Raw genomic sequence first — 12,447 nt, forward strand, 5'->3', positions numbered from 1 at the left:
GCTAATTATTTGTGTACACCACGAAAAAAACGTTCCCTTGACCTTCAAATCTGCATTCCCAACACACCTATTCCCTCCCACTGACTAAAATTCGCCCAAAGAAACCCCAGCTATTCCCTTCCCTCAATTTTCACCATCACTCACCATCACTCACGATTGCCACCAGAATCCCATCACAACACCCACCACATACTCCTGAGGACCGCAATGAAGGTCATTGGCACATCATCAGCCTGTTCATAAAGAAACAATGGCGTTAGCCCTGCGAATTCGCCCCCTCACTGCCCATCGTCTCAACAAAGACCTCACGATCAGTCAAAAGTCACCGATAACTCACCAAACACTTCTGTTCATCCATCACAATAAACACCTCTGTTTACTCGATAAAATAAACACATCTGTTTTTATTTCAGTAAATAAACACTTCTGTTCTCTCGACAAAATAAGCACCACATGTTGCTCGCGTCGAGTCCTTTGTTCTGATTTTACTTCGCCGGTGCATCGCCGCCTGGCGGTTACGACTGGCCGTGCTCACTAACTGTTCCATTTTCACACAGCCCCACGCACCTCTAGACTTCGACACAGCGCCACCGCCTCACGTTGGTCTGACGCCAGCACAATCTCTCGAGCTCACTATGGCGTCCGTTTGGAGGGACTCCTTTGTTCTCCCCTCGGGCCTCGGTGCGGAGGAGCAGTCCGTGTCGGCGAATATCAAAGACCCGGCTTGTGTCGTATTCAATGAAATTGTTACTCCATTTTCAGCAAAATCCCACGTCCCCGAGGGGTCTCCAATGTTCCAACGTTTGTACTTCGACTTGTTTACTTCGAAATTAACCGAATATTTAAGGGGATGTTTTTGCGGAAATGCCGACAGTCTTTCCTCGTTATTCAACACAATTTGGCGTTAGTAAACATGTAGTCGCCGGGCCATTGTTCGAAATGGCAATTTTTGAGTTGGAATTTCCCCGAAATTAGTGCGAAAAATCGTAGGATAATTCATGTTTTTTTGTGGATCTGGGTCGGAAGTCACTGGGGATAACATTCACTGGGGTTTTACCGTTAAAACGAACCGTAAACCGCGGGTTTTCGCTTTTTTGTCAGCAGCTCGAACGCTGTTGAACGCACCAAGCGAACTACTACCCCCACGCGTGCGCAGACTGCCACTCGAGATGGCGGCCCGACTGCCGCGCCATCTCTCAACAATCGAGGGAACTAACGTGTTTATAACATGTACGACACGAGTGCATGCATTTAACCCATTCGCCGTTTAATTTAATATTTAGATTAAAACAGAGTATTTAATGAACTGTAGTTGTTAAAAATAAGTGATTCTATGGCGTCTTCTAAGCAAAATCCGAAAAAATTCAAGTGGACGCTGGACTTCGCCCACAGGTGAGCAGAAACGTGAAGCATGTCATTAACGATTAATAAACGCCAATTGAATTATCACAATTCATGATTTTTAATTGTTATGGTCAATTTATTGGGGAAATCGGAGGGGACCGTGTCTTTATTGGGAAAAGGGCGCAAAGTAAAATGTTGTAAGATGAAATATTCGTAAGGGCTCACGAGACATTGTACATAGGGACGGGTGGGGTAAAATGGACACTAGACTTTTTTTTAAATTATTCATAAGACAGAACCAATTTTTTTCATTTCAGGCTCGTCACAAAGGGAAAGAATTGCTTTTTGTATTGAAAAAAAAACTATTAAATTTTATTAACATTTCAGCCCCTCATTAACATTAAAAAAAAAGTCAAAAGTGTCCGTTTTACCCCGACCTCCCTTAAATAAATAATCAGCAGAGCCTTGAAACAGAGCTGGGAAATATTCACGGGAATCTAATGGAAATACCGTTTGAAGAGAATACTTCGAGTTGACCATTTCCATCGATCAAATAGTATTCATTTTTAGTTTTTCTTTTTTCATTTTATTTCACCATTTCACTATTTAAATCTACATGAAAAATTTAGAGTCCAAAGCTCAAAATATGATGATTATTTTGTGTTATGGGTTTGATATCTCAAAAATTGTTATTTCTGTTCTAATTTTTTCTCGTTAAAAACACATCTCGAATAATAAAATGAAGAAAATTTAAGAAAATTCTATGAATTATTTAAGAAAGCATTTTGCCAGCTCTGCTTAAGACAGTTGTGATAAAATCCACGATTTTTTAATTTGAATTATCCCAATCACCAGGAGCAAACAAGATAAAAATGCAGAATTGCCGAATCCTCCGGGCTACACTCCAGCAGCAAGTCTCTCCCAGAGTATTGAGCACTTGAGGGAGAACGACTCGAATCACCTGATAATAAAGAAATCCTGGGACCTGGCACTGGGCCCTCTCAAGCAGGTGCCGATGAATTTGTTCATCATGTTCATGGCTGGCAATTCCATCTCCATCTTCCCCATCATGATGGTGGGGATGCTGATCATCAGGCCTGTGAAGGCCCTGTTTACACTTCAACAGAGTGAGTGCTCGTCCATCAAAACCCCCTCATTCCCTCAAATATCGATAAATAATGTTGTTCAATGTTTTTGCAGCATTCAAAGTGATCGAGGGAACCCACGCATTCGGCCAGAAATTCGTATTTTTCCTCGGTCAACTAGTCAACATAGCCTTAGCCCTGTACAAATGCCAGTCAATGGGTTTATTACCCACTCACGCCTCAGACTGGCTAGCCTTCGTTGAGCCACAGGCGAGATTGGAGTACTCAGGCGGTGGTCTAATATTTTCATAATTTTATTCATCTGATTTTCTGGCCCACAAATAAATTGTATCACCGTTCGACGATTTCTTCAAGAATGCATAAATTTTGTCTTATCTCGCCAAGATTATATTTCACAAAAAGTACAGAATAAACATCGTTATTACATAATTAATTATTTACATTTATCATTCACAATTCCTTCAATCATTTAAAAAATACATGTTAATTCATTTCTTCCTGTGTTCATCAGCGAATTAATTACTTCTTCAGTGGTTGATATCATAATTCGATTTAGCAAATTTTCTGTTCCACAAATAAAATGGAAATGCATAAATTTTATCCTTCATCTCGGCAAGATTGCATTTTAAAAAAATACAGAATAAACATCGTTATTACATAATTAATTATTTACATTTATCATTCACAATTCCTTCAATCATTTAAAAAATACATGTTAATTCATTTCTTCCTGTGTTCATCAGCGAATTAATTACTTCTTCAGTGGTTGATATCATAATTCGATTTAGCAAATTTTCTGTTCCACAAATAAAATGGAAATGCATAAATTTTATCCTTCATCTCGGCAAGATTGTATTTAAAAAAAATACAGAATAAACATCGTTATTACATAATTAATTATTTACATTTACAATTCACAATTCCTTCAGCCATTCAAAAAATCTATATTAATTTATTTCTTTCTGTGTTCATCCGCGAATTCCTTTAATCGGTCTAGAATTTTTGATGGCTCGTCCACCCGAGGAACCTAAGAATACCCAAAATGAACAAAAAAATCTCTCGAATCAATTCTCCACTCATTGACACTCACCTCGTAGTTTTGACTGATGTAGATCCCAGCATAAATGCCGATCCCCAAGGTTAGCTGAAAAAATGACCAAATAAACTCCCCAGAAAGCCCTGAGACGCAGACCCACTTACCAAAAACTTGATCATCTCGACCCCTCGAAGCCCCCAGTACCAAAAATTCAATTTCAACAATTCAGTTTCCTCAATTTTCCAAATGCTCTACAATATTTTTTGTTTAGACACTGACGTCGCGTATAATCATCCCCCTCTCGCAAAAATCATTCCCCTAAAGCCCAATTTCCATGAGAGGAGAAACTCTCGGTGGATGACATGGTGACGTCAAGATGGCTTGTTGCTTGGCGGCAAGCCACTGAGATCGATATACGCGTGGTTTACCCCCCATTCTTCCCGTAATTTTCCGCAAGTAATTTCCCCGGAATCCCCAAATCCCCGGATAAAGACTATCGATCAAAAATTTCCGCGAGGAACTCCAGAAATTCACCGAGCAGCCGGAAATTTCACCTCAATGAGGAAAAAAAGTCAACGTCCATCCTAACGTGAGTTATTATCATTATTACCGTCCAACAAGCGAGAAATGCAATTACTGTGCTCGTTTTGCCGCTGTGCCTTGTCGAGATGGAGAAGAAACGAAAAATCCTGCATTCGGCGATGTTTTATTTGTGAAAATCCCCGACGAATTGAACCTCCTATTACGCATTAGACTGGTAGTATGGTTTCAGTAGTCATTAGTGGTAGTAGCATACATGTGAAGCAGCCGAGAATTACCCGTTGGCAATAGTTGCGTTAATAAACACACACTAGTATTGTTTCTCCGGGGCAACAGTGTTTATCGAGTCGTCGTCGAAGCCTTACGTATGTACTCACATATTTCCTCATGACACCGATGTTACGGAGCCTCCAAATCACTCCTCGCACCCATAATTCCCCAGTAAATACATCGTAAAACGGCTCTGACTGTTGAAGAAACTGAGGAAAATTATCTGGAGTCATTTTTCTCTTCTCCCCCCCGCACACTCTGGTAGTTTAACCTCATGGAATTTAGATTACATCACTCGTTGTTGGAGATTAAACATTAACAAGTTATGAATTATATTTAATTCACATGTCTGTACGTGTATCATTCCAGTTGCGTATTGCGAAACGTATAATTGAAAACGAAAAAAAGGTACAGATGCCATACATTCTGGTACGTGGTAACCTTGCGTCCTACAGTCACAGGTATCCCTGGAGAGTACTCGTTTCTGGTTTAAAAGGTACCATTTATTTCACACCTCTGCACTTGTAGATTGTGGGTAATTTCACGTGTTTCGTTTAGTTTTTGGGCTTCTGTTTGGGTTTTTGGTGGGTTAGTGTAGTGTCTTTGGTGTTGTTGATGTTTTTTTGAGGATTGGCAGGGGAAACTGTCAGTTCTGACGGTTCTCAGCGTTGAGGCTGTGGAGGGGCAGTATCTAATTGCACAGAATAGAGCAAGTCGATTTTTACGGCTTGTTGAATCGCTAATTATCTCGGGTGTGGGGTGTTTTGGGGGCAAATGTGGACAGACTTTTTTGTTGCTGAAGACATTTCCTGCGGAAAATGTTTGAGCGGGTTTCCTCTAGAATTATTCGTTATTGAATTAATTCCAGGGTTGAGGATATCCAAGTACTTTGGCTATTTTTTCTACAGTGAAATGATTTTCTACTTTTACAGTTGAACATGAGAACTTTTATTTGAGCCCCATTTGACCCGAAGTTTGGGACATTTTATTTGCAGATCTGAATTTGAAGATCGATATTGAAGAAAACATTTTAAAAATCTGAAAAAAATTAGGAAGTTTGCTTTTGGAGGAAGAGTGACGAAAAATACGAGCATTTTCTATTAATAAATTGATAAACAATCAATTTTTCACCATAAAAATCATTTGTTCGGAATTTTAACAATTTCAAATCATTTGTTTCGGAATTTTACAACCAACGAATGTTAAAAAAAAATAATTCTGTGCACAATGTAATTTCAATGACCCAGAGTACTCATGATTTTTTTCAAATTTTCCTCACGAATTTTATGGTTGAAAATGGTCAAAAATACTTGGATATTCTTAAGACGAAAATTGAACAAGGAATTTTATATCGTACTAAAATCAGATAAATCTGTTAATTATGTATTTATAAAATCCACTCATCATCGAGATAATTACAAATTTAACAAGTAAAGAATCGACTTTTCCCCTTCACCACTAATTTTCCAATCTCCCATGAAAGTTCCACGAATCCTCAATAAATAAATGTTCTCTTCTAGCATCGGACATTGAACAATTGACTCGTTTTGCGTCTGGTGGCTACTGCGACGACTCGACAATAGTATACCTCCAACATCCCTGTGTAATACTAACGGCACTCGAGGTGCTCGGATATAAGGTTGTTGCTTCATCCAGTACGAGTGTTAAACAGGATTACAATGAGTACATGTGGACTATGAGAAAAGATTTCTCCGAGCCCGAGCCAGAGCCCATTGTTAAGCCAGGTACGTTCCCCCTCCCACACATAATAAATTTGAGTCAACAGTTTTTAAAAGAGGAAAAATACTTTTATGATTTTAGAAAAATTGACATTGACAAAATTTTGATAGAGAAATATCCATTACTGCCGTATTAGATCTATTTCATTGTTGAACTTGTTGACAATTTTCCCACTTGTCGTAAGAGACTAATTGAGGTAATTAACGTGAGCAAAAATGAAAAATTTGAAAGACACGCTTTATGTTATTCGTACATGATTATTTCCACATTAAAAATTTACTTAATTAGTTTACTCAACTAGCCGTAATTGAATAGATTTTAAAAACAGTACGAGTCGTGAATATTTCATTGTAGTACCCATTGAAAACTGTCTAAGTGTGGAGATAACTAAAAATCCAGAAAAGGAAGAACCTCAGCCCCACTAACAAGACAGAACATTATCAGTGAAATAAACAGCCTAAAATCGAAGAGAAAGCAAAATGGTGAAGAAGAAGGGAGTTGTGTGGAATTACTACAACAAAAAAGTTGATGGAACAACGGTGACAGCATTCTGCAAATTCTGTCACCGTTCTTACATTCAAAATGCCACGAGAATGGAGAAACACTTGGCGAGATGTGAGAAGGCGTCGATAGACGTGAAGAATTTGTTCTTGCGTGTATCAACGAGCAAGCGAGTCAATCGTGCTCGTCTCCTGGGCGCTAAATTGCCAGAGGGTTGGACAAAGCGCAACGAGGAGATGTCACAATTGGACGTCAGTTCATTCACTGAGGCTGATCTCGAGGATATCGATGAGTGGAACAGACAGAAGCAGATGCAGGAGGACGATCCAACCCAGAATATGGCATTCAGTGAGGATGGGGATGATGATGGTGGGTGGGATGGGCGGCAAAACGACATTCGTGGGATTAATCATCAGGGTCAGGCTAGGAGCATCGATCCTCTTGTTCAAATCCATACTGGTATGTTTTTTGACGGTAATATTTCTCATTTGCTTCTTCAAATCGCACGATTTTTTATGCATGAACATTTAAACTGTTGAACATTTTCAATGAATATCGGAATATTCTGGACATCATCAAGGGAAATCCATCCACGTCCATCGATAGACGCGTTAAAAAATATAAATAGAAAGAAAAAGACTACAAAAGAATACATGAAGATCATATTAAAATTAATTATTCCAAATATTAATGGAATGGAATTGTCCAAAATGTTCATCAAGCAAATTTTCATTCATGTTCCCCAGACTGTTGTCCCCACAATCCCGAAGAAAGCGAAAAATGATTGAATTATTTTTAGTTGCTCCTGACGATCGCAAAATTCAAATTCGAAAATCCAATGAATCAGATCACCTGAATCGTGCTCACACAGCCACATCGGTCTCAACCTTTGAGCCAACAATAAATCAATTGGGTGTCCACTCACCCCTGCAAACTAAAATTCTCCAGGAACAGTTGCTCGAGAAAAGGGCGCAGCGGAAAATTGCTGAATTGGAATTGCGCCGTAAAGCACTGGAATTGGAGCGATATCAGTGGGAATATGAGAGAGACAAAGCGAGAAGTGATGAGATTTGGGCACATGAGTCACGTATGATGCAGTTGAAAGAGGAACGTGAACAGAGACTCGTGGCAGAGAGTTCCTACGAAACTAAACAATAAACAATTTCCATTATTTTAATATTTTCCATTTACTTTTTATTATTTTAAATATCATGACATGTTAAAGCCTCCAAGCGAAAATAAAGCGTTTCTTTCATGCAATTAATCATTACTAAAAAAAGCAATTTCCATTGTAAAATATTAATCGCGTTAGAGAGAATAAAAATACATCAAACAAATACCTAAAGACATTAAAATACTTAAACATTGACTTTTGTTTTCTTTTAGAACTAAAAGACAACGGGATCTAAATTTAACAAAAAAACAAAAAACCACCGTATTGATAATAATTCCAGAAAATATTTGAAAAGAGGAAGTTTGTGATACTAAAGCAATCGTAAAGATGTCGGAAAAAATCAATAGCCTTATTGGAAACGAGAATTTTTATTATATCGCTGTGAAAGCATCACCATTTGCATCAGACGCAGCTGTATTTGGATTAACCCACGACGAGATAGGGGCACTGATCAAACGATTTCCAAACTCAGGTGCTGACGTCGTCAATGGCGTTATGATCAAAGGTTCAAGATAATTATAAATTTTATGTTGGGTTAAGCTATTATCATTTGCCCTAGTTAACGTTCACTCAAAATTTCATCAGTCAAAATATCACGTGGGAATGCAGGACGAAATGAGCCTTTTCCAATCATCAATCCACTGACGATTCAAAAAGGCCCATTCACCCTCTACCCCCTAATCACTCAAAAATCACAGTTGATCGCTTCGCTTTTTATGGTGGTGGCTTTTGTTTTGTAGTTGTCATTCCTCTATTTAAAAAAAAAAAACGAGAAACGTTATTTCAATGATCAGACGACATTGTGAGATCACATTACACCGAATAGCTGCGCTACTGTATCACAATAATTGCTGACGATTATTCCCCGTAACAAAAACAAGAGAGAAAGAAAAACAATTCCTACATTTCGTTTCAGGAGCACCGATAGCCGTTATAAATGCTCTGGCTGAGCTCGGCTATCGTATCGTTTGCAGCACTGGAGAGGCAGAAGTACTGTGGACATTACAGAGAGAAATTTAAGAAAAAAAAAACCGAGTGAATGAAATGACGTTTTTATTACTCCCCTCAAAATGAAACGTATATCGCACCCTATATATGTGTTTGTCAATGCACCATTCAATTGAATACGGATAATCGTAATGTGGAAGATTATTGTACTGATGAAACATCATTCCGATAGATTTATTTTTTTATTCTCATTTTTTTTCTCCATCCACTCCGCTGATTTTGGTTTTCTCCATTGACATCTTTATATCGTAGAACATGATTGAAGAGTCAATTATGTATTAATCGAGTATAACAGCGCTGGAATCAAATTATTTTAATATTCCGTTGGTAACTGAACATTGTGGGATCAAAGAGACAAACCAAACTTGTATTCTGAATTTATACCGATTTTTTCTAGCGACTTTGAACAGTAGATATTCCGATTGATAAATTAATTATGAGGAACACGTGAAAGTGTAACAAGTACAGCGAATGAAATTTACAGATGAAATATGGCAGAAGTGAAGAGAAATCCCCCCGTAAAATTGTCTATTAATCTTCGTGAGAGTAATATAAATTAGATGTACTGTGAAACGACAGTTTGTAATAAATCTCACACGATCTGTGGGATTGTCGGCCTACAGAGAATGATAAATGTACAATTGAGACACTCTTTCCATCGACTATGAAAACTGTTGGATTTATTATTAAAAATACAAAATGAGATGAATAAAAATATTCTACATTACACGTGCAGTTCAGAGAACTAACATTCGTCTTTCCTTTTCAATGAAAAAGAGTTTGAAGAGGTTGAAGGTGTCCCAGATAGTTAAAAAAAAACAAAAAACCCGTAAATTTGATCCGGCAGTAGAGTAAAATGGAGCATCAAGGACACGACCACGATGGATGCTGTAAATCTTCCGGTTCGAGTGTCAGTCAGAGTCTTAAAGAGATGGATTTCCAGCGGGGAATATGGTACGCAGGTAATTTAAATTTTCAAACTATTCAAGCGAATGTGATTTTTTTTTAATGGATATGATGTTTTTTAATTTGTTTATCGTCTTCATAAATCATATCCGTAAAAAATATATGTTGAAATGGCTCATTCGTGGAAAACTACAAAATTCACAAACATTTCGAGCCAACAGGTGCCTGGAACGAGGAACTGATTTAAGTTTCATTATAAAAATGCAAATTATTTTTTTTAATATATCAGCGCACTGAGAAAAAAGTCAATCAAGATAAACTCGAATTACGTGACTCACGCACAGGCGGAGATAAGTGTTACTGAGAAAACGTGTGCATTATTTAAGACTCAAGCTTGGTAAATATGAATTTCAGCAGCATCGACTTCACCAGAAATTCCATAAAAAATTATTATTCATTTTCTTTATTAATTCCGAGTCAATATCCAAGTGTTGAATCGACTCAACAAGTGAATCCACGACAAATATCTCTGAATGAAATTTCCGAAAAACTCATCTCCGAGAAGAACGATTGAAGTTCAATCGTTTTAAATTGTTCATAAATGAATTCTGCAAATTATGTTTGCATTGTGTCTAGTATATTCTTCCATTCAATCATTATTATTCTAATATTTTTCCTTTGATAATTAATTTTAATTATTAATTCATTAATTAATAATTAATGTATAAATAAAATATATAATATATATCAATATATTAATAATACTGATAATTCATTCATATTAATTAATGAATGAATAATGAATTAATGAGAAAAACATGAAATGATAAATATTTCTGAAATGGAACAAATGAAATAAATACTTCCGAAATGAATGAAATTGTTCATAAATAAATTCTGCAAATAATATTTGCGGTATATCCGATAGCCCAAACAGATGACCTGAACCGCGTGGAGAAACTCCTGCGCAGCGGCGCTTCACCCTCCGAAGAGGACTCGGCAGGGTACACCGCCCTGCACTACGCGGCCCGATCAGGCAGCTACGAGATCTGCAAACTCCTCCTAGATCACGGTGTGGACATAAACGCAGTGACTCGTTGCGGAAGGGCCACAGCCCTCCACCGAGCCGCGACCCGATCGAACGACAAAATAATCCAGCTACTCCTAAATTCCCGAGCCGACGCGAATATCCAGGACTCGGACGGTTACACAGCCCTCCATCGTGCAGCGTTATCGGGCTCAAAATCTACCTGGGACCTTCTTGCCCCCAGAACGAATCAAAATCTCCTTGATAACAAGGGCAGAACCGCCCTTGATCTATTGGAACCAGAGAATCCGTAGAACATTGTGCCGAAAAGAAAAATTGAATAAATTAATTCACGTAATAAAAATAGAAATTTATGTCCTAGGCCGTAAAGTGGGAGTTGGAAAAGTTTACGAGCCCATGAAATATGGTTCACACGAAGATTTAAAGAGAACATTAAATGAAAAAAACAGCACATTAATTGAACATCAATTATTTTTACGTCCTAGGCAGAATAAATTCCCTTTCAATTTTACCCTGATCTAGTGAAACCAAAGATAAATAAATTATTCAGTCTCCAAATTCCCTCCAAAGAGATAAAAAGAATGTCTAGAAACTCAATAAATCAGTTGACGTAATAAAAATAGAAATCTATGGCCTAGGCTGTAAAGTGGGAGTTGGAAAAGGTTACGAGCTCATGAAATATGGTTCACACGAAGATTTGAAGAGAACATTAAATGAAAAAAACAGCACATAATTGAACATCAATTATTTTTACGTCCTAGGCAGAAAAATTTCCCTTTCAATTTTACTCTGATCTAGTGAAACCAAAGATAAATAAATTATTCAGTCTCCAAATTCCCTCCAAAGAGATAAAAAGAATGTCTAGAAACTCAATAAATCAGTTGACGTAATAAAAATAGAAATCTATGGCCTAGGCTGTAAAGTGGGAGTTGGAAAAGGTTACGAGCTCATGAAATATGGTTCACACGAAGATTTGAAGAGAACATTAAATGAAAAAAACAGCACATAATTGAACATCAATTATTTTTACGTCCTAGGCAGAAAAATTTCCCTTTCAATTTTACTCTGATCTAGTGAAACCAAAGATAAATAAATTATTCAGTCTCCAAATTCCCTCCAAAGAGATAAAAAGAATGTCTAGAAACTCAATAAATCAGTTGACGTAATAAAAATAGAAATCTATGGCCTAGGCTGTAAAGTGGGAGTTGGAAAAGTTTAAGCGTTCGTGAAATATCCTTCAGATGAAGATCTGCAGAGAAAATGAGAAGAAAAAAACAGCACATTAATTGAACATCAATTATTTTTACGTCCTAGGCAGAATAAATTCCCTTTCAATTTTACCCTGATCTAGTGAAACCAAAGATAAATAAATTATTCTGTCGCCAAATTCCCTCCAAACAGATAAAAAAAATGGTCTCGACAAGTGAGGCTCAGACGACTCAGAATCCCGTGACACGTGGAGATTTCCTACTCCCCGAGGAAGTGTTTATACGCCCCAACTTCTCAAAAAAAATTCCATCACTCATAACACCTTTTAAACCCCTAAAAACTGACTAAAAAAAACGTCCTAGGCCGTCAAAATCAGTCTTTCCCTCAAGCGTCCGTAAAGCGGTCCTTTCCCGGTGCATTTGAACCTTGCCGCCCGCCCAATAGCATCCCAAGATGGCGCGCCGTAGAAATCGAGCGCGTGTGACCTCACGAGCGAAGCACATGGCCACATACACCTAAAAGAGGGGGGCGGGAGGCTCTCGGGTAATTTCCCCAAAGTTCAAAG

The 12,447-nt window shown here is 37.8% G+C and overlaps 4 protein-coding genes across 10 annotated transcripts; all 4 read left to right on the top strand.

Annotated features, from left to right (window-relative positions):
• Positions 1 to 1,188: 1,188 nt before the first annotated feature.
• On the top strand, positions 1,189 to 2,883 carry LOC107035653 (ER membrane protein complex subunit 4). The gene is made up of 3 exons (XM_015253175.1): positions 1,189 to 1,392; positions 2,200 to 2,471; positions 2,545 to 2,883. Exons 1-3 carry the CDS (start codon positions 1,334 to 1,336, stop codon positions 2,739 to 2,741), a joined length of 528 nt encoding a protein of 175 aa, XP_015108661.1. The 5' UTR covers positions 1,189 to 1,333; the 3' UTR covers positions 2,742 to 2,883.
• A 939-nt stretch (positions 2,884 to 3,822) lies between these two features.
• Positions 3,823 to 9,641, top strand: LOC107035655. 6 transcript variants are annotated; one of them, XM_015253181.2, is made up of 4 exons: positions 3,823 to 4,075; positions 4,666 to 4,792; positions 5,817 to 6,041; positions 9,497 to 9,641. In XM_015253181.2, exons 2-4 carry the CDS (start codon positions 4,711 to 4,713, stop codon positions 9,529 to 9,531), a joined length of 342 nt encoding a protein of 113 aa, XP_015108667.1. In that variant the 5' UTR covers positions 3,823 to 4,075; positions 4,666 to 4,710; the 3' UTR covers positions 9,532 to 9,641. The 6 variants fall into 6 exon arrangements, with proteins under 6 accessions (XP_015108667.1, XP_015108668.1, XP_015108669.1 ...); XM_015253182.2 differs by lacking the exon at positions 9,497 to 9,641 and adding an exon at positions 6,118 to 6,384; XM_015253183.2 differs by lacking the exon at positions 9,497 to 9,641 and adding an exon at positions 7,924 to 8,000 and having other exon boundaries at positions 3,824 to 4,075.
• LOC107035652 lies at positions 6,493 to 7,801 on the top strand. Of its 2 annotated transcripts, none has more exons than XM_015253173.1 (2): positions 6,493 to 7,011; positions 7,337 to 7,801. In XM_015253173.1, the coding sequence occupies exons 1-2, from the start codon at positions 6,516 to 6,518 to the stop codon at positions 7,693 to 7,695; spliced, it is 855 nt and encodes a 284-aa protein (XP_015108659.1). In that variant the 5' UTR covers positions 6,493 to 6,515; the 3' UTR covers positions 7,696 to 7,801. The 2 variants fall into 2 exon arrangements, with proteins under 2 accessions (XP_015108659.1, XP_015108660.1); XM_015253174.1 differs by having other exon boundaries at positions 6,493 to 6,996.
• On the top strand, positions 9,559 to 11,172 carry LOC107035654 (ankyrin repeat domain-containing protein 39). Its single transcript, XM_015253177.1, has 2 exons — positions 9,559 to 9,681; positions 10,554 to 11,172. Exons 1-2 carry the CDS (start codon positions 9,576 to 9,578, stop codon positions 10,964 to 10,966), a joined length of 519 nt encoding a protein of 172 aa, XP_015108663.1. The 5' UTR covers positions 9,559 to 9,575; the 3' UTR covers positions 10,967 to 11,172.
• The last annotated feature ends 1,275 nt before the right edge of the window (positions 11,173 to 12,447 follow it).

This window comes from Diachasma alloeum, unplaced genomic scaffold (assembly GCF_001412515.2).
Source record: "Diachasma alloeum isolate Michigan unplaced genomic scaffold, Dall2.0 Dall_scaffold_00199, whole genome shotgun sequence".
In the NCBI taxonomy this organism is placed as follows: domain Eukaryota; kingdom Metazoa; phylum Arthropoda; class Insecta; order Hymenoptera; family Braconidae; genus Diachasma; species Diachasma alloeum.